The sequence below is a fragment of the Hoplias malabaricus genome, chromosome 8 (assembly GCF_029633855.1).
Source record: "Hoplias malabaricus isolate fHopMal1 chromosome 8, fHopMal1.hap1, whole genome shotgun sequence".
In the NCBI taxonomy this organism is placed as follows: Eukaryota; Metazoa; Chordata; class Actinopteri; order Characiformes; family Erythrinidae; genus Hoplias; species Hoplias malabaricus.
This window is the reverse complement of record NC_089807.1, coordinates 14,393,151-14,414,444: the sequence shown is the minus strand read 5'-3', so window position 1 is coordinate 14,414,444 and position 21,294 is coordinate 14,393,151. Positions and strand designations below refer to the sequence as shown.

Genomic DNA, 21,294 nt, shown 5'->3' with positions numbered 1-21,294 from the left:
GATAAGATCTGATAAAACACATGCTCATCCACAATCTAAGAAATAAAAAGGGATTATTAACCATATTTCATACAGGAACCTTCTCAGTTTTGATGCAGTTAATAATTTTAGGGGAATTATCATCAAGTCTCTTCAGACGACATCAAGCAACTTCTGTTCCAGGATACTGTTAAAGTGTATGATAAAGATTGTAAAAAGAGAGTTAAAAAGAGTAAATATTTTTCTTTGATAAATTGTTTCGTTTCACGAATGCTAAATAATCAATATTTCATACAGTCCTGTAGAGGGCGCCCATAACAAACTCTTGAAGCAGAGTGTCTGCAGAAGCGAGTTTCAGGACAGGTTATGGCACGTTCCCAAATGGCTCCCTGATTCCTATTTAACGCAATAAGTCAAGATACTAAGACTTCCACAGCCTTAACTCCTAATATATATTCCTTATGGAGCCATGCAGCTCATGGACAAATCTAAATGCTAAATATATTTGGTTATGGGGGTGTATAAGCTATTATGTTGTGAAAAGTAGCAGTTGGCCAAAAATTAAACTCATAAATGGACAAATAGAAGAGTATGTTGTCCATTAAATCTTGCCTGCATTGTTAAGATATAGCTGTAGTTATGGGGTTTCTGTATTTCTAAAAACATCCTGAGGCTATCCCTTGCTAAAGTTAAAGAACTTCTCTGTGGCCTGTAAATGAGGCGAGTCGTGGGCAACTAAGCGAACATTCACACAGAGGGTTCATGGAGAAGTCAAGCTTTCGACCTGTCTGCAAACTTCTGAAAGCTACATTATGTCATTTAGTGAGAAAATTAAACAATCAAGCAAAAAATAGCAGAATAATATCACCATGATTAGTGACCGGGCTGTTTTCAGTAGACCCTAATCAGTCGAGGAAAGAGCTGTTTTAGATGTAAACAGAAAATTCTCCTTCCACTCATAAAGATTTCTTTCTTGGGCATTTATTGATATGCCCTGATTTGGAAAGCTAAATATTGGTTTTCAGTAACTGCATAGTACTTAAAAACAGATGAAGCCTCAGTGTCCAGGAGTCAATGGTTATTTTATTAAAGTAGGCCTATATTTCCCTGGAGAACTATGGACAGAGGATTAGTTCTCCGCTGGTTTTAAGTGGTTTCCGTGGGTAGTATTATCTGGCCGTTGGACTATAATGCAAAGAGAAATATAGTAAATAATGAGTATAATAATGTTTCTTGACATAATATAGTGTCTTGGTGATTATACACTGTCTGGATTTTACCAACTATATTTTTGGGTAAATTCGCTGGGGTAGTACCTGAATTGAACCATATGTCATTGCAATTATTTTTTAGATGCAAAACACCTCAAGGAACTGGCATGCAACTCACCTTCTCACTGACTTTTAACAAAATGTTCCAGTAGGGGTGATGTGGCGTGATATGCCCTAAAGACACTATGTACTTCACTCCAACATTTTTATTAAATTTTGAAAAAATACAAACATGGCACTTACCCTGTTAAAGTGAAGTCTGAGTAACTTTGAAGTGCATTAAATATACAGTAGATCCAGGAAGAGAGTTTATGTGTGACAATACAGTTTTAGTAAATGTGTTATTATAGAACATAAAATAATAACTATATAATAAAATAAAAATATAATATGACTTAAAACAATGGCAAGCTACTTTTAGGTGTAATGCAGAACCATTAAAAGTTCATTAAATGATCATTTAAATAAAATTTCAAATAACAAAATTTAATCATTCATTCATTCATTGTCTGTAAAAGCTTGTCCAGTTCAGGTTCACAGTGTGTCCAGAGCCTGCCAGAAATAACTTGGCACAAGGTGGGGACACACCCTGGAGAGGGCACTGGTCCTTTCGCAGGGCAGCGCACACACAAACACTTTCACAAACAGGGACACTTTTGAGTCACCAGTCCACCTACCAGCATGTGTTTTTGGACCGTGAGAGGAAACTGGAGCACCTGGAGGAAACCCACACGAACACTGGGAGAACACACCAAGCTCCTCATAGACAGACACCTGGAGCGGAGCTCGATTCCACAACCCCAGGACCCTGGAGCTGTGTGACAGACACTTCCTGTTGCGCCACCATGCTGCCCCAGTGCAATTTTTGAGTTGTCAGGTTCAGTATTTATCAAATTAATAAATAATCATTTCACAGGTGAACAAATATTGTAGCTCATTCAAATGGAAGTGTAAGATTCTTGATTTAGATATGAGATTCTAAGAAAAACATTTTAATGGTAATAAAATATGGTTCTTTGTTGTACCATAAACTGAAAGATCCTAAACATGCTTTTTCTATGTAATAATTAAAAGAAGTATTTATTGTGCCATCATTTTCAAGTGTTGTTACTCAGCCAATTAGCATATAATGCTATGCTACTCAGCTAATTACGATATAATGAGATAACTTTATAACTTTTTCCTAATTAATTCCATGTGTAATTACAAATTTTTTAAAAACATAACCACTACAATCAAACACTTAAAAGAGACCATTAAGACGTAAAATCTCTCCAAGAACAGAGGAAAGGTTTCACATTCAAATGGCCCTAAAGTTATTCTGCTTTGCTGTCTTGAGTTGAAGAGTGCTTCAAGTGAGTGACATCATTTGTTGGGGGAAAATGTTTAACATCCTGCTTGTGGAATCTGGTCCTTGAAGTGGGGACTGGGGGAAGTGAAGACTTACCTTTGATGTTGATGTGGAGAATGGAGCTTTTCCCCCAAAGGAATCATAGATATGACTGCTTTGAATGTGCTATTTAGTGACCTTTATAAGAAAGGAATTTTCCAATTTACTAGTACAAATAAACAAAGGCTTTTAGTGATACACCTTGTAATTTTATTCTACATATTACTATACATATGGCTAATTTCACTTCATAATTTAACACACACGTACAAAAATACATTCTCTAAAATATATCATAGTGAAGCAAATTTCATTATTTGTTTTACTTACACACACCATAAGCCAAAATAATTCATATATATTTCAGTCATTAAATAATATTACGTAGAAGTAAACTGGGGATAAAACAGCACACTTTCCATTCATAATCCACTATGGAGACTTAGAATTCTTGTATTACTTCTCTAAAAGTAAGACAAACTCGCAGAGGATTAAGCGCATCAGTGACCTTGGTGAGCAGCCTTCTTATGACACACAAACACTTGGAAATCTTCCAGTTATAACTTTTGAAAATGTGTGGATTACTGTTAGTTCAATACTTAAGTCATGAAACCAAAGCCTGGTTTCAAAGCCTCTTTATACGTTCTGAGACTGTATCGGCAGATAATTTTTAGAGTTCTGCCAGTGCTATTTGATACATATTTAACATAAAAGCTCAGCTGCTGTAGAAGCTTGGTTACTTAAACATGGTCTTATAGCATTAAAATGGCTACACTATCACTTATATGGACCTCAGGTTTCATTTCAAACATTTACATACAGTCTGCTACCATGCAATTTCTACATGGTACATAACATTTCACTGTTGTATTAGTGTTAGAATCTAGTCCAGGAACAATCATTATGACCAAGAACCATCCTAAAATGACTCATTCTTTTATAAACAAAGAAAGCAGCAATACAATAAATTGGTGAACATCAGAACCATGTCTGCAGTAATTCAGTCTTTGTTTTCTAATGAAAAATCCAACAAAACACACATCACAGATGAAACCTAATGTTTGATTTAGAACACTGGAGGCAGTGCACACACAGGGTGCATGGCCTTAAAAAACAATTCTGTCATGTGCATTGTTTGGTAAATGTGGACCAAAGACAATATGCCCCTTCACATTCAGTTCTGGTGTTATAAACACAACATTTGTCAATGTAATGACCATTACACTGACCACTGAGTCTATCGACAAGCACACGTCTCCACTGACATGTTGGGGTAGATTTTTAAAACAATGTTTTTGGCCTCATCCAGGAACAAGACACTGAGAGGGTTCATTTTCTCAGGTACACAGCAGGGCTCTGGGATGCCTGGAATGATACCAACTGTCTTCACTATACTCTGGATAGTTGCATGGTTGGAAGGGCGAACCACCTACAAAAGAAAAAAATAAATAAAATAAATAAAAATTTGAGGATGTAATTAAATGTTTGATTTAAATGATTGAAGCATTTAAAAAATGTTGTTAAAATTCTAGGAAAAAAATCTATTTGTTTAGAGAGTTACTTGAAAGCATACAAACATAAGAATCAGAAAGTAGTCTATCTGAACAAAATGTTTCCAAAAAAGCTCTGTAATAGCTATTAGCTGTTAAGGTTAAAATTATGTGAATATAATTACAAAAAGCTTGTGTGCTTCATTTATGCTGGAACTAAATACTCTCTCTGAAGGGATTCTTTGTTCTGAGTTCCTGGCTATAACAATATTTCTAAGTCATTTTTAAATAGTTCAATATGTCTGAATCGTTTGCTCTCACATGTGTGAGGTCCTTGTGTCCAGTGTGCTGTGTGATTTTCTGACCTTAGGTATAGGGAATTCACATGTTCCGGCACAGTAGTAAGCATCAAAGGACTTTGGGGACAAGATCCACTCACTCCAGCCAATGTCTGCAAAGTCCACCTTCAAGTACCTCCTGGAACAGCTGCGAGGCTCTTTCCATTGTCTTCTACGTGCTTTCTTCATGGTTTTCTCATCAAAGCTGAGAACCTGAGACTTGTTCAGTCCATCTGCGTGCTCATGAACCTTCTTTCTCCGCTCTTTCTTGGAGGGCTTTGGCTTCATCACTTGATAAGTGCTTTCCCACATATCATGCTGCTTGAAACTATCATACTCCACCTCAGGGAGTTCATTGTTCTGGATGGGGTCAGGAAAATACAAGTCCCGCTTGACTCGCACATCAGGTGAAGAGTTTGGAGATTGAATGATCTGCTCATCTGCAGGGAAGGGGTCATACCGCTGTAAGCTCATGGCCACACTGTTGGGCTCTGATATAGCCAGGTCATTGGCATACACCAGTAAATATGGCATAGTGAATGATGCAAGCTCGTCCTGATACCTTTGATACTTTTCTCCATAGTCAAACTCCAATGTAATAATAAGCTGACTCCTGGATCTAGCCTCTTGTATAATGTGAGACACATCCTTGGTCTGCCACACACCCCTCCTCTGGGGATATAAGGTGATGTTTCCGAGCAAAGAGCCAAGAGAAGGGCCAGAAGAAGAGCATCGGAAGAGAAGGCGAAAAGAAGGCAACTGAAGAAGGTTCTGGATGCGACAGGAAGGGTTCTTGTAGCGCTTGCAGAACCAGGACCTCTGGCGTGGGCGTTTATCAAAGAAGAAATGGAGCATGGTGGTGAGAACCACTTCAGACTCTTGCAGTGAGGTTAGATTCAGCTGGTACAAAACTCTTTGCTCCAAAGATTCTATAAGGAAATGGAGAGCAAGTGCTGAGTTACATATTCATTATGAAAACTGACATGAACAACTAGCTTTTTGTTCACTTTGCTGGTTTCTGCAGAAGTAGGTGAGGATACATTACTCCAGGAGCAACTAAAACCATATGGACATGATTAGGTTTTCTTATGAGCCTGCTTAGACTCTCATAATATAAACTCATAATAATATGATCTTTAGGGTGATTTTCTCAGGAATGTATAGTAACAAAATCATTTTATTTCCTCTAAAATATTTGATGAGCATAGAGGGGAATTCTACCAATATTCCTGAACTGTGCTATAATTAAATAATTATCATGTACTAAATAAAGTTATATAGAGGTGTGTTTTTGAAATGATGAATTTTAAAGAATGCAACTGACTCCTATTTAATTACAGTGGTAGTGACAGGTCACAATAACATCAATATAAATATAACTATTTTATTTACTATCCAATATAACCAGGTTAGCTAAATGTGTTTAATGAAGAAAAAGAGTTTTCTTTGGGTACTGTAAGACTCTTTTGCATTACAGTGTTCTTGCAATCAGTATGCATCACATTTCCTGTAATTAACGGCCAAAGCCATGCATAAAAACTAATGCTGCAAACATCAAGTTGCATACACAGCCATTTCACATGAAAGATCTTTAGAAGCATTACATTATTCAGACATAATTAAAAAGTCTGACTTGGAGAGTTTCTGCAGAATTACAGCTCATTGCAAACAGCACTGAATTCATTTGTTTACATCTTAGCCACTAACTTAAGCAGATACCTTTTTTTGCACTATCCTTCTGTAGAAATATATGAAATGCTGGTAGAAAAAAGGAAATTACAGGTAGCCCACACGTTTGTTCACTAAAGATACAGAGAACATACTTTCAAAAGTAGTCTTAAGGCAAAGGGAATATTTACTATTTTAAATATTATGAATAAATACATATACAAAATCACTGAGTTGAAAAGGTGTTTATGAAACTTTAAAATGTGCATTAAAAATTAACTATAGTACAATTATGTTTCCTTAATGTACAGATTATTTACCCTTAAAGGTACCACCACAATGAGAGTGAACGGTATCAACACAGTAACAATGAGACTTTTCCTGAGTGTGTTCATATGGTATACTCACATGGACTGGGGATGCTGTGGCGATTTGCAGATACTATTCTATTTTTTACCTATAAAAAACTTAAACTATAACTCTTAAATGAACAGTCAAAACTGCTAAAATGGATCTGTCCTCTCGGTTTCTAAGATGTGTATACTTTACCTCATTCTCCAGACGCAAAGCTCATCCACATTCATAACACATTCACAGACACCGTATCTACTCACCTGGCCTTGCTTTAAAACTGCGGACAGTGTTTGCCTCTCTGGGTCCGGGATGTTCTCTGCTGTATTTCTCGTAGAGTTTGAACATGTGTTGTGTCACCGTGTCCGTGCTGTCCGTGCGCGTCTCAGCTCCACGCGTTAAAAAACAAACGACGGAAGGAACCAACAGGTGCAGCACAAACACGCACTTCAGTGCCATTTCACAACAAAATAAACATCAGCCAGACCAAGTACCGAGGAAAGATATACTGCACGAGTCTCTAAAGCAACTAAAGGTCTTTAAACAGCCAAGTACTTTGCCCATGCGCAGTCAACCTATCCCAAAACGTATTTTCCATTTATACCGTTTCCGTATCAGCGCTTTTTCTTCCTTTCAATGACGTTCTGACGCTTTAAAGCAGTGTTAAACAGAGTTTCCCAAACCCAAGTACTCCGCAGTATCTGAGTCAACCTGTTGAATTTGCACTTGTTTCTTCTGAGCGCCACTAAGTGTGGGACGGGCCATATGCTGCTGAGGGCGTGACGTAATCGCCTGACAGCCAATAGGAAGTGGAGAGCAACTCAGGGGCCACAGCACAACCCCCCGACTGAGGGGCCTCCAGAAAAGGCTCTCTGGCCCTCATGTGAAACCTGACACTCAGTAATGACGCTGATCTCAGAGGAGTATATACTGCTGAGAGAACAGGGAGCATAAGCACAGCTCTGAGTCGGACTGTTGACTCCTAAACTGCTTCCATCATAGCCTGCAAACTATACAGACTTACTGTTTTTACCCTTATTCGTATCTATATTAACCTCATTCTTACCACCATTTTTTGGCAAAATTACTAGGTTGACTAAAGTACCATTATATTTTGTGCTGAGACAGGTCTTTATTGCCTTTATTTTCAGCTTCCATTCTCTACAATCTGCTGAAAGTTTTTTAAAAAGTTTTCATGCTGGCTGCACTTTTTTTGCTTCTCACAATTCAAACAATCCCAAGCACATTTGAGAGCTCTATAGGGTGGCAAGTCTATGTTTATCTAATATCACAGTATTGCTCTATCCTCTCTTGCGTAGTTGTTAGGAGATTTAAATGTTTAAAATGTTCTTACCTATTTTCAGTGAATGTGTTTTGACCACTTTTAGAAACACATTTTTAGCTCCACTGCATGTGATGCTTATATAAAACAGTCTTTTCTTTTAATATGTTTTGGGTTCTCTTTGTTTGATTTCATTGATGGCGTTCAGGCCATGACACCCCACCAGGGGAATGACCTAGTCACCCTTTTTTTAAATGTATTTATTATTTATTTTCCTTTGGCGCGTCTACAGCTCCATGCCAACAATGCGGTTCTGTGAAAGCGCTGGGCTCCAGTGGAGAGGCTGTAACGAGCCTGGCCATTTCAGGGGGCAGTGCACCATTAAACACCTCCTCTGGCCCTAGGGACCCTGCTGGAGATTCCCTTTCACTTCACACTTGAATGTGTCTTAAATCTGCAGTAAAACTCTAGAGACCTTGCGCACTAGGACACTGTTACTGAGTGAATCAGAGAATAAATCATGAAGGGGAGAGCAAATGCTTTTTTCGCTGTATTTCCTCGCAGCTTTTTATTGTCAAACTGTGGCTAGGCCTCACAATTAAACTTTAGAATACTGCACCTCTTTAAAACACCAAGAAAAAAGAAAGTACAAGGGTGAAGGAATTCAAATGAACTCTGGGTCATGGACCATCGTGCAGTACCTACGCAACTGTAGTCTTGTTTTGGCGGCTTTGTCTTTTTTGTTTTCTCATTAACGTGAATGGTTTCTTAATTATGTCTCTTGCCAAGACATGATGTAAATAAATAGTTGAAGTTCTTGGCTGAGAAGAAGTCTCAGTGGCAATAATAATATTCTTAATGTGTTTGTTGCTTATTACCAAACAGTGAGTGGCTCTATGGTCTTGTAAATCCTTTCATTATTTTTTTTTGGACACTGCTCCTCAGTCCTTGCATAGACTACATGGCAAGATTCCTGTAAATAAGCCATGTCTGTCAGCTGAATGAATGCAATGAAGATGAGGAATTATTTACTGCTTATCTGAATTAGTTCCATGTTTACATTAGAAATGCAGTATTTATTTCAGTCAGAGGCCTCTAAAGAGGATTGTTTTGATGAAATCCCCAGTTTGATCTACTTAATTAGAAAAATATTACTTTCTTTGATTTACAACTCTCTCAACGTATAATCACTTTAGTGAAAGTTGAAGTTAAAGTATTTGTCCTTCCCCTCCTTTTCCCAAATTTAGATGCTCAGTCATTTGCTATGTGGTAAACCACTCATAATTAAGAGCATGTTGTTTATGGAAGAGATTCACAACCACTCAAAATTGTTAAGATTGCTTGCCTCAGAAACTGAGTTGGGGCCTTTCAGATGGTCACTGTGGTTTGCGCCGTAATCGTAAAAGGAGAATTCCATTCTCAAAGGATTCTTTAAAGTAATATGTTCATGAGACACAAGAGTTTAGTTTTTACTGCATGGTAAAGCCCACAAAATGTCAATTTTTAAGGACAGAAATGTATCCTTATAATAGAAATATATTAAGGACATTAATATTGTAATAAAAAAAAAACACGGGTTATACAGATCTCAAACCGAGATACATGGTCACTCACTAAATCTTTCACATTCATTGTTCAAGACAAATATAGTGTCAGTGCAATAACTGCTGATGCTGTTGGGCCATGAATTTCTCGCTTTCCACTAAATAAATATATCCACAAATCACAGCCATTTTTTGTTGCTTGTAATGGTAACATATTTTTCTTCATACAAAACCTTGAAGCTCCAATTTTATTTTCTGTTTTTATTTTTTTTAATTTTGAGATCATTTGAGAATAAAGTCTGGTTTTCATACTTTGTCAAAATGTAATGAAAAACAGACCAACATATTACAAAATTACTTTGAATAAAACCTGGTGACATTAAAATACACTGAAAAGTTACTTTCTCAATATATATATATATATAATTTTTGTTCATTATAGAATATAAACTGACAGCTCCTGTTCATCACATTTCATGTCGTTTGACATGAATGACATGATTTTCAGGTTTTATACTGAGTTTGCATACTGAGCATGGCACTGATGCAAATACATATATTACACCGCAATCTGTTACTGTCCTTTCTGTTTATCTTTGCCCTTCTCAGTTTGTAATGGCAATGTAAGGGAGACACAACTAAACCTGCAGTGCTTTCCTCTTCCTGTCTGTTCATCAATCACTACATTCACAAACTCCTGGAAATTTACCATATCATGCAAACAATGGAAGTATGAAACCGTACACTAAATGTACGCCTGAATGGATGTGTATATCGATTCTCATTCTTATACCCTCTCTGTAGTCTCATTTATCGAGTGAAACCACAGATTGAAAGTGTTTTAAAATTATTTTACACAAATATAGTTAAAATTATGTGGATTTATTGTCCTATACATAGTTGATCAAATATACATTATAAAGCAATATCTAATAGAGTTTTTGACAAATTATGTATGACAGGATATGTTTTAAGGGAAAATTTCAGTGCATGAAGCTACTGTTAATATTACACATTATGCCTCCCAAAACGATATTTTACCAAATGTAGATAAAATGGTGATTTAGTTATACAAATTTCCATGGCTTGCTTTTAGACTGGAAAATCCTAATATTTTGGAAATTAAGGCAGTTTTAAATAGCATTCAAAACACTGAAAATTTTTTATCTGCAAATTTCCTCAAATATCATGCCGCACAGCTGGCAACAAAATCTTTGATTCTAACACACACTGTTCCAAAGGCCTCTTGATTTCAGATTTGCGCTGCTTTCCGATTTGGAATGCGCATACGCAGAACATCATGCATACATGATGCTAATACCTCTGATACTTTATTGATTTCTTCTTTGAGCATAATTGTATATAGACACAGCCAGTTGTAAATAAACACACTTTGCAAGCACTCCAGTTGTTTAAAAATGTGAACAACAGCAAGGAGAGTCTAACTTATGTTTATGTGTTTAAACTTATTCACTCTAGTTCTGTGCCTTGTCCAAGAGCACATCAGCGTGAATGTTCCCACCGGTTTTGGGGATTGAACCAACAACCTTCCGGTACCAATCCCAGTCCTCTAATCATTAGGCCACAGCTGCCCACTACTTTAATACTTGATTGAGGAATTGATTCATAACTGAAAAACTAAATGTATAATGTGTAATGTATAAATTACATATTACATAATGATTCACAGTTTTCATAATTATGCCCCAGAGAAATTTGTTTGTAAACAAACAAACAAACAAAAACATCGTGCTACACATGCGTTGATTATGTCTTTAAGGGAACAGGAGGGGCAGCGTTCCTCCGCATTTATATATAATATATAATATATATATATATATATATATATGTTTGTTTCCTGGACGTAAGCAATGGCTAGAGATAGATGTGAGGAATTTGGACTTCATTACAAAAAGGGCAAAGCAGAAACGAAAAAAAAACAAACAAACAGACCAAGCCTGAAAAATACTCTGGAGCCCAAGAGGACTAAATCCAGAACCAAAAATAGAGAGAGAGAAAAAAAGAGAATTCTGTACACATGAAGACAGAATAGAAGAAAACGCTTAGTTGAAGGAAAACAATGTGCCCGTTCTTCACGTCAATAAAGTCCTAAAACACTGTCTAACACAACTCCGGCCCTCTTTCACCTGCTGATACAAGCGCCGAGAGCCGCTGTGACCTGCTTCAAGCAGTTTTCACCTACAGCTCATTAAAGCACATAAAACTGACTCCTTCTCGTTTTTATTACTTCCAAAATGCTTATTTCCCATAAATGTTTATGTCCTCATAAATGTATAATTGTGTTTAAAACATTCCTTTTAGGCCCTGCTATTTATATTCTCTCTGTTTTTTAGTAATTATTCTAGAATAATTTTGTGTAAAGCATGCAAATTTCAAGTGAAAAAATAAATAAATGAATAAAGCAACAATAAGCATGCAGAAATTCAAGCAAGGTTTTGCCTCATGTCCCGGGAACAAAGGAGGGTGCACATGTTTCTTTGGTTAGACTCATAGGTGGTACTTGGGGGTTTTGGTTTGATAATGGGTGGTACTTTCTCTAAAACATTTGAGAACCACTGCTCTAGAATATAATGCTCCTCTCTGCTTTGGAAAACAGTCTGCTGCTATAAACTTTCGGGCAGGTCACGCAAATCGGGTAGCCACAAGTACAGCATAGAAATGCAGCCTATGTTTATGGCGATGACGAGGAAGCAACTGAAGTATCCTTTATGGCCTTCGGTTACCCACAATTCTCTGCACACGAACGGAAGGAAGGAAAATAAAAAATTTCAGAAGATTAAAGAGCAGAGTTCGTTTTAAAATGTAAGTGTTTCACGTACTTGAATTTATCCTCACCATTTTTAAGTTTAAAATTGTTGAGTAATTTCAATATGTGTCCATATACCATATTTAATCAATAGTATTTCATGCTACATAAGCGTATTGACATATTATAATACTATAGTTAGCATACCTTTTATGTAGTAGCACTTTATTTTCAATACCAGTTGAAATTAAAATTTTTAAAGTTGAAGTTTGAATGTTACTGCAGCTTGTGAATGTGTCAGTTTTAATAATATTTTAAATAGTATTATATTGCAGGGTAATATTAACAAGCAAATACAATTTATTTTAACTAACAGTCACGTTGTTGCTTCAAGGCAGATACCTTTCCAATGACATCACAACACAGCCTCCTTAGATTGTCCTATTTGGGTGACCTAGTTTACTAAGAAGGAATCTTTGTAGGACAGTACTACCCAGGACACACCCTGCCTCGGCTTCAGCTTAGGCCTTGGAATGCAGTGATATTTTTAAGAAAGTTTCAGCAGAATATTGCATCATAAAAAGGACACCAAGATCAGTAATCAGTGCAAAAATGTTCAGCAAATTATTTTTGTGGCAGAAGGCAGGGGCCATATAGAGAGAGAGTTGCATCACCTCTGTTCACTCCAGTGGACGATTTATTTACAGTGATGGCAGATCATGGAGCCTCTCAATAGTTTCTGGAATTTATATAGACACTAGCAGCACCTAGAGTTACAGCAGAACAGATGAGAGTATTATGCGAATTTAAAGTGTAAGGTGTTTAAAGCGTGATATTTTGTATTATCAGCACATCCTTATCCAATTAACAAGTGCACTAATACATGTTAGCAGATATCCCCACTCAAGTAGTGTAATCTGTGGACTGTTAACAGTTAATTAGGTATGACTTTGAGTAAAGTAAGCAGCACATTATTAACAACAAACATCCTGGACATTACGTCCTATTTCATTTTATTATTTACTCTGTTGGGGAATTAGAGAAAAATTATTGTATCCTGATGTTTGGCTGAGGGAGTATTTGGTCAAGATGTGAGTGGAGAAGGTGAAATGAGGGTTCATTTTGCATGCCAGCTAAACTGAAGTTACACAACAGTAGACTACAGAAAAGAAAGTGCACCTTCACTCTGAACCTAGTTCAGGGTTGCTGTGGGTACGGAGCCTAACTCAAATCACTAGGCGCAAGGGGGAGCACACCCTTAAGGGGGCACTGGTCCTTCACAGGGCGACACACACTCACACATCCACCAACACGTACAACTATGGACACTTTTGAATCGCCAATCCACCTACCAACGTGTTTTTGGACCATGGGGGAAACCGGAGCACCCGGAGGAAACCCACGCAGACACAGGGAGAACGCACCAAACCCCTCACAGACAGTCACCTTTAGCAGGACTCGAAGCCCCCACCCCAGGACCCTGGAGCTGTGTGATTGCAACACCACCTGCTACACCACCATGCCGCCCTCTTTTATTTTTATTTATAAGTGCATAGTGAAATATTTATGTGTGCAGACATGTGCTTTAATCCTAGCTGGATGTAATATTTTAATGTAGCAGATTTCTAAACATGCAAACCAAGTTCCTTTGGCTCCTTCTACTGTCTGATCTGAAAATTAGGTCCATGTAGGATTACTGAAACCATGTTAGTGTTAGAAAATTAATCATATGAGATATATTAACATACATTTACTCATCTCCCTCTAAATGTATCAGAAACCACTGGATTTGTTTGACACTGAAAACCTTACATATTTAAAAATAGTATCGATAAACAACAGAAACATGCCTGTAATAGAGATATCATTATCTAAAATATGTCTATGGTGTAACAATCAGATTTTCCCACTAATCCTAAAATAATGGCAACTTTTTATTTAACCACATTTATGCAACCTCAGTCAGGTCAATGTGTTATAGAAATTTTGTACAAGGCATTTATTGAAGACAGATGATCAAAAATATGCACTTTGTCTCTCTGACATTCAAATTGATCACCTAGGGCCTCCAGGATATATTTGAGCTTACAGAAGTCATGTGACCACCAAGGATATTTGGACCTCCGTTGACAACTGTTCAGTTTCTAATTCTAACATGTGGTAGTCTAGGAAGCAGATTCAAAGGAAGTACATTTTACACACTTGATTTATGATTGCTGCCACTGAAAAAGTGGCAGAAATACATACAGTTATGCTCTGCTGCTTTCTACAGAATCTACAGAGCATTATAACTATCTGCAGCTTCCTCTGAGGCAGCAGGTTAAATTATCTTCCATTCATGTAAAACTGAAATGAGATTTTGCCTGCACTTCTAACAAGTTATGAAACAGAACTACAGTAACAAATCGAAAAAAGAAAGATATATTGAACATTTATAACTTCAGAGTAATTCCTGGCAGTCAGAGCAGGCAATCATGGGGGTGTAGGTGGAGCGTTATTGGTTTATGGCTGTATTTTAACATCTTCGCCAAATCAGTTTTAACCAATCACATTTATCCTCGTCTGCTGGCTGGTAACCAATTTATTCGGCCTCAGATCCAATGCTGCCTCCAGAACCATTTTGAGTAATGCTGTTGCACACGTGTCTAGAAATATTCTATTCTTCCTTTGTTGCTATGTAACATAATATGTGGTCTTTGTAGAACACGTTCTCAACACAACATCTGCACTATCCCACAATTCACCATAAAAAGTAGGGAATACCCATAATACACTGTGTTGTTTGGTTTGAAGATTCATGATCAAAAGAGGTCCACACAGAGCACAATGCCATTCTCCATGGACCAGGTATAAATGTAAGTAGCTTATTCAAGTTTTTGAATCCTAAGCATATGAGCACTGAGTTTAGGATTAATAGGTTATAGTGTACGTGAAGGAATATGCCATCACACAGTAATGAGCAAAACTGCATGAAGTAGAAAAATCATCTACTACGCTCCTGCATTCAGTTCCCTGGAATAGTGCACTCCACTCCAAGAAGAGCTATTACGTCTTACAGGATAATTGTATGTAAAATATTTTTCATAACAAAACCTTTCTTAATATTATTAATATTGCTTAATATTATTTGACTAGTGACCTAGGACATGAAATTCCTGGGCATCCAAGTACACAAACTATTTTATACCCATTTACAGTGTTTGCAAACAATTTAAAAAAATATTATTTTAATTGTATAAATTTAGTGTTTTATCACTAAAGGGTATTTTCTGGAAGTTTAAATTGATCATCCTCTGCACATTTGAATGGACATTGAATGAATTCTTGTAGATACAAATTAGTCTTTGTCATCGACTCTTAACTGTCCTCTTTGATGAAATGAAACATAGAAAGGAAGAATGGATAATGTCAGAATCATAAACAGAGTATGCATCTATCTTGCCAAGTGGTTTCTTCTTTCCTGCTTGTGATACAACAGTGTGTTTTTCCTCTCTCTCCTCAAAAAGGAAAACAGATCAGTTTCAGCATAAACAGACATAAATCTTATCCAAAAAGTGACTGTGTGTTCCTGATGTGCCCATGATTCCAAGGAGAGTTCCTTTAATATGGCTCTTTGCCTCCTGCCTGTCTGTCTGGTTCAGGGCTGTGGTCCAGCAGCAGAGAGGGGATGAGATAATTTGGCTGTGGGGGGAGATGCAGTGTGCCCCATTGTCCTGGTCCTGAGGTAATAAAACTCTGCTGCGTTGTGGCTAACATGATTTCACCCCTCGCTACTGTGATGGCTGGGCTTCCTGCAGCAACATGGCTTTGATCTTTGGCTCCCTGTCAATCAGAATTAGTTATCCTTCAATACTGACCCCTCCTTGCATCGTGTAGAGTCCAGCCTCAGAACAAACCCTGCTTTGTGCTCACTGAATGTCTTCATGAAAGAAGACGGTCCATGAGGTTGGTATTACTCAGCAACCATATGTCAGCTTTGCTCATCCACGAGCCAAGCCATTCACTGTCATTCCACATACACAGCTTAATACATGCTGCATTTCTGTACATCCGTGTGTGTCATAGTAAGTAGGGGCTGATACTACATGGATGTGTGTGATTCTGGCGGCAGCAGAGGGCTGGAGTCTGGCCTGATGATGACTCTGTGACAAGTTGACATTCTGAATGAGGTAAATGACAGCTGAGCCATTTCGGCACTGACCCCTAGGCTCCACTTGGCAGGAAATCTCAGACAAAAAGGCCATACATTCATGCCATGTGATGGCTCCGAATCCATCTGGTGTTTATATTGATAATTTTAGAGGTAAACTTGGTCTTTCGGTGTATGGGGGGCCTGGTTTTAGTATATCATCATATGGTAGCTTTAAATCTAATAACAGGTATGATAAAGACACAAAAAATATCTCTAAATTGTACAGACAATACAAATAATTTTTTTGAGAGAAAGAGAGAAAGAGAGAGAGAGAGAGAGAGAGAGAGAGAGAGAGCAAGAGAGAGAGAGAGAGAGAGAGAGAGAGAGAGAGAGAGAGATCGGCATATTCTTCAGCTCTCTTGGCTTACGCTGAGAGAATTTTTTCATTACGCATTTATTTTCTTCCTATTCCAACAAAACTGAAAAGGAACAGTTCTGCAATTAAATTAATCATTTACATGTAACAAATACTGTTTTGCCTTAAGCTCTTCCAAGTGCCAAAAAGTAATGTCAAATTTCTCCTGCCATTCACTACCATATATTATTTTGTCTACAAGATGCCTTTCATTGCCTTTCATTAATGGTCTGCACAGTGGAGATTGAGTTTAAATTGAAGTATTTGTGTTAAGGTATTTAGAGGCTGGTAAAACCCATTCATTCATAAAGACATCTGATCCCAACTCTCCACTGTTTCGGAAGTAACCCATTTATTTTAGATCATGTCTTGCAAATCAGAGGGAGAGAGAGAGAGAGAAGTAGAACCAGGGTTTCCATTCACAAGCCAATCAGAGCATAAATGATTTTTGTGAACACAATTACTGCAGACAAATATGTACAATCCATACACATAACAAAACACAATGTTGAAAATGTATCTTTAAACAAATTGTGTCTTTAAAAATTGGTATTTGATTAAATTCTTACAGTAAAACAAATGCACTGCATTTTGATGATTATTATATAAACAAAGAACACTGAAACCCTTTCTTTAAATTAGCATATGCTTGTGGAATATTATGCTTGTAATAATATGTTAACAGTAATTTTTTTGTCATTCCTAAATGGCTATTATTTTAATTAAAGCATAAGGTTAGTAAATTACAGACTATTCCTGAAGACTGCTGTAAATAGTTGGTGGGAGAAATTTATATCTTCATTTCTTATGATACATTATTTGAGAGTGTCTTTTTTCTCTTATAGTTTTGGTCAGTTCCTGGATTTGTATTTAAACAGCAGACCATAAAAAATCTCTTTTTAAAATGTATCACTATGTTTGTCCTATTATTGGAAGCGAGTCTTATTAGCATTAGATTGTCAACCAAACACCATTAAAGTGACTAGGGGAGATCAAGCTAACAACTAGAAATTTGTAGAATGAGTAAAAATAAAGCTTAAAATGAAGAAAAATAAGTTAAAAAAATAAAGATAGATAGATTCATTTATGTGTTTGTAATGGTTTTCGTGTTTCAGGGTTTGAGAAATGCTATAAACAATCAAAAAAGTAACAAACAAAAAAGTAGTAATATGTGTTTTTGTATTAACTATTGGGTTAGTACATCTCTTCCTATTTAACAGAAGAACCATCAGATAAGAAGATCTCAACCAAGCACAGGTCTGTAATATGTACAAAATCAGCGTCTGTTTCAGAGCATTCAGAGGATGTCAGATATCTGACTGCTGTTCAATGAAAATATGTTACGTTATGTTCGCAGGGACTGCCAGCCATACACACACAAGTAGCTGTAGGGAGCATGTCTACATTGCCAAGCTCTTTTTGAATGAATAGTTAAGTTACAGATGCTGTCTCCTCATGATATGAGAATACCTCTACGCTCCCAGACTGTGACTCATCGTAAAGAATGACTTTATACCCTGCATACTTTCTCTAACAAACAGTTTTGGCAGTCAGAAAAGAATCTCCTCTTGAAGGTAATAAGATAACTGCCTCAAATGTTAGGTAAGTTCAAGGTCAAGGATTCTCCCACTCACTAACAAGCAAATCATCAAAATGTACTTCTCAGTACTTAAAAAAAAAAAAAAAAAAGCCCTAGCCAACACGTCACAAATGACATCTGATCATACCCTGCATAGGGCAAGATGACTTCGCTTACCCGATCTAGCCTCAAACGTCTAGACACATTCAACACGTTTCTTTACCTGTCTGCTTCTGAACTGGGCCGAAAGACTTGCCAGTAAAAATATACAGACTGCCATAGTTACAGAGAGGGAGAGACTGGGTAATGCTACCTTTGGGTATTCAAATTCATTGAGTCACTAAATTATAGGCTGCAGGGAGTAGAGCCTTAGAAGGAGATAAACCTGATTAGTGCTACTTTGGGGATAAGACGATACAAGCAAGACCCTGGACCCTTTTAGATGTCCCTCATTTTATTATTCATGGCTGTATAAACAAAATGGCAGTTTTTAAAATTTTATTTTCATACATCTGATACACATTCACAGGCTTCTGCATATTGAGGGGATCACATTTTAAACCTCACACAGCAGTTGATAACTGAAATAGAGAGAAAAGTTATTTTTATCCCCAAAACATGTCTTATGAAGATGTCCTAGTACAGTTCATGCTAATTTAAGTTGTGTTCCCTAAAGTTACATATTACATTTTCTTCTCTAGAAAGAGAGGTGAATATTTGCAAACTTTCATTATAGAACTGCGTAAAATATCCTGGAGATGTCAAGAGGAGCATGAAATCAACTTTGAATGACCGTTTAAAATATCAACTTTAAAATCTAAAATATGATAGAATATGGTGCAAATATGTTCCTTAACTAAACGTATTGAATATGTACCTTTGGGGGTGCCATCAGAGTGACAGATAAAGGTACCACCGCAGTGACAGAGTGCACACATGTGAGTGTGTATAATCTCCATAGAAAACCAGACATTGGACATTCTGGAGCAGTAACACATGAGTATAATTTCACCTGGCCCAATGTCAGCCATGAACTAGAGGAGAATATAGTCACAAGCACTGTGCTAGAGTAGTGTTCTCTGGAGTGATGAAGCTCCATTATGCACCTTTCTTATGAACTGCAGTGGCATTTGTAATTCGGAACTTATCATCCAGCGTCAGTACCTGACCTTACTAATACTCTCATGGATGAATGCCCTCAAATCCTCATAAAAATTGTGGTTAACTGTGATCCAGGAAAGCAGAAGCTGTTCATTTCAAAAGAAATGCCAGCAAATCAAGTGTCCCCTCCTTTGGTAATATGATGTATCATAAAAGTCAAATGCAGTGGTCTCAGAAGTCCCTAAATACAGTTATAATAGACCTCCACTAATCAATGAATATAACAGACTGCAAAAAGAGCACTGAATGTGTGAGTGTGTGTCACCCTGTGAGGGACTGGAGTCCTCTGTGGTAAGCAACAAATGTCCAGGCCTTGAGAATCAGAACAACAACACTCAGTTAAATCATTTAATAGTACACTCAGATCATTTTTATTTTATATATATAAAATGTATAACGGCCGGCACAGTGGCGCAACATGTAGTGTCTCAGTCACACAGCTCCAGGGACCTGGAGGTTGTGGGTTCGGTTCCCGCTCCGGGTGACTGTCTGTGAGGAGTTTGGTGTGTTCTCCCCGTGTCCGTGTGGGTTTCCTCCGTGTGCTCCGGTTTCCTCCCACAGTCCAAAAACACACATTGGTAGGTGGATTGGCGACCCAAAAGTGTCTGTAGGTGTGGGTGTGTGAGTGAATGTGGCTGTATGTGTGTTGCCCTGTGAAGGATTGGCTCCCCCTCCAGGGTGTGTTCCTGCCTTGCGCCCAGTGATTCTGGGTGGGCTCAGGACCCACCACAACCCTGAACTGAATAAGCGCTTACAGACAATGAATGAATGAATGAATGAAAATGTATAACAATGGTCTTTGGGACCCATTGTATAATTGTCAGGTTACACTACCTTTACTTTCACAGGGAGAAACATGTAGTTTTGTGATTTCAAAATATAATTAATTCATTCAGTCTATGTAATTGCATGTTTGCATCAGGTTGGTACAGGAACTTACCCGGTATCACTGGGCATAAGGCATAAGCACACTCGTCCTTCCATCACAAAGTGTAGTACACTTGCACCTGTGCACAGAGCACCCAGAGGAACCCCACAAAGATATGAGGATCAAACCCTGGAGCTGCTTGGCAGTGACACTACATTTTGTGCAACTATGCCAACAGTAAAAACTAATATTCTATTTTATAAACAGAAAAACAAAGTTACAAACCTGGATATAAGACTCATTACGTTGTGTATGACATCAGCACAGCTTGTAAAAATAAAACCACAATAGAGTATGGTACATATATATTTGCTAAGTAAGATATTGAATATTCTTTTGGGAGTACCAACACTATATACAGTCTGGTACCTTTTTTTTATTCTCCTCCTTCCCTGGGAGAGTAACCCTAGTCCATGCAGTTTCAGCGGTACGTCACTGAACATAAGATCTGCTGTTTGGGTAAATTGCTCTGTAATGGTGAATGTTCAACTTCAGTCCCACCTGATATTCCCAGATGGATCAGGAAAGCAGTGTCAGAGAGGTTGCGGCCCACTCCTCCACATAAACAGGAATAAAAACATCCACCCGAGGATGGAGGAAGTACTGGCCTTCCACAATGTTTTCTTGATTGCAGCATGAAAACTGTTTTATGGGGGTAATATTCTCTTAGGGCAGGCAACACAAAGCATTACCTAGCTCACTTAAAACCATTTAAATCACTGTTCTTATTTTTCTTTTTCTCATAATGTTATGGCTGCTGTGTGAACTAGGCTGTTAACATAATTGTTTATTTGCCTAATTCAAAATGGAAAAAAATGAGGCATTTAACAATTGTTCTGCTAGGAAAGTTTTACTTGGAAAAATCCTCACATGTTTCCAGTTAAGCTTTGGCCATGAAAGCAATTTACCATTACGGTCATTCAAAATGATGTATTATTAAAAAAATGAGTACCTGCCAGTGATTCTAATCATAGAATGTGAGTTTGTTCTTTTCTACCA

The 21,294-nt window shown here is 37.4% G+C and overlaps 1 protein-coding gene across 1 annotated transcript; it reads right to left on the bottom strand.

Annotated features, from left to right (window-relative positions):
• Positions 1–2,881: 2,881 nt before the first annotated feature.
• On the bottom strand, positions 2,882–7,202 carry gdf10a (growth differentiation factor 10a). The gene is made up of 3 exons (XM_066679524.1): positions 6,751–7,202; positions 4,496–5,397; positions 2,882–4,069 (listed from the first exon to the last, which is right to left on the bottom strand). Exons 1-3 carry the CDS (start codon positions 6,944–6,946, stop codon positions 3,878–3,880), a joined length of 1,290 nt encoding a protein of 429 aa, XP_066535621.1. The 5' UTR covers positions 6,947–7,202; the 3' UTR covers positions 2,882–3,877.
• Positions 7,203–21,294: the final 14,092 nt, after the last annotated feature.

Bases quoted from the DNA above. Each gene is read 5' to 3' on its own strand.
- gdf10a (XM_066679524.1), bottom strand. From the start codon at position 6,946: ATGGCACTGAAGTGCGTGTTTGTGCTGCACCTGTTGGTTCCTTCCGTC. The intron at 5,398-6,750 runs GTGAGTAGATAC...ATTTCCTTATAG, and splicing joins CAGTTTTAAAGCAAGGCCAG to AATCTTTGGAGCAAAGAGTT. The intron at 4,070-4,495 runs GTCAGAAAATCA...TTTCTTTTGTAG, and splicing joins GTGAATTCCCTATACCTAAG to GTGGTTCGCCCTTCCAACCA.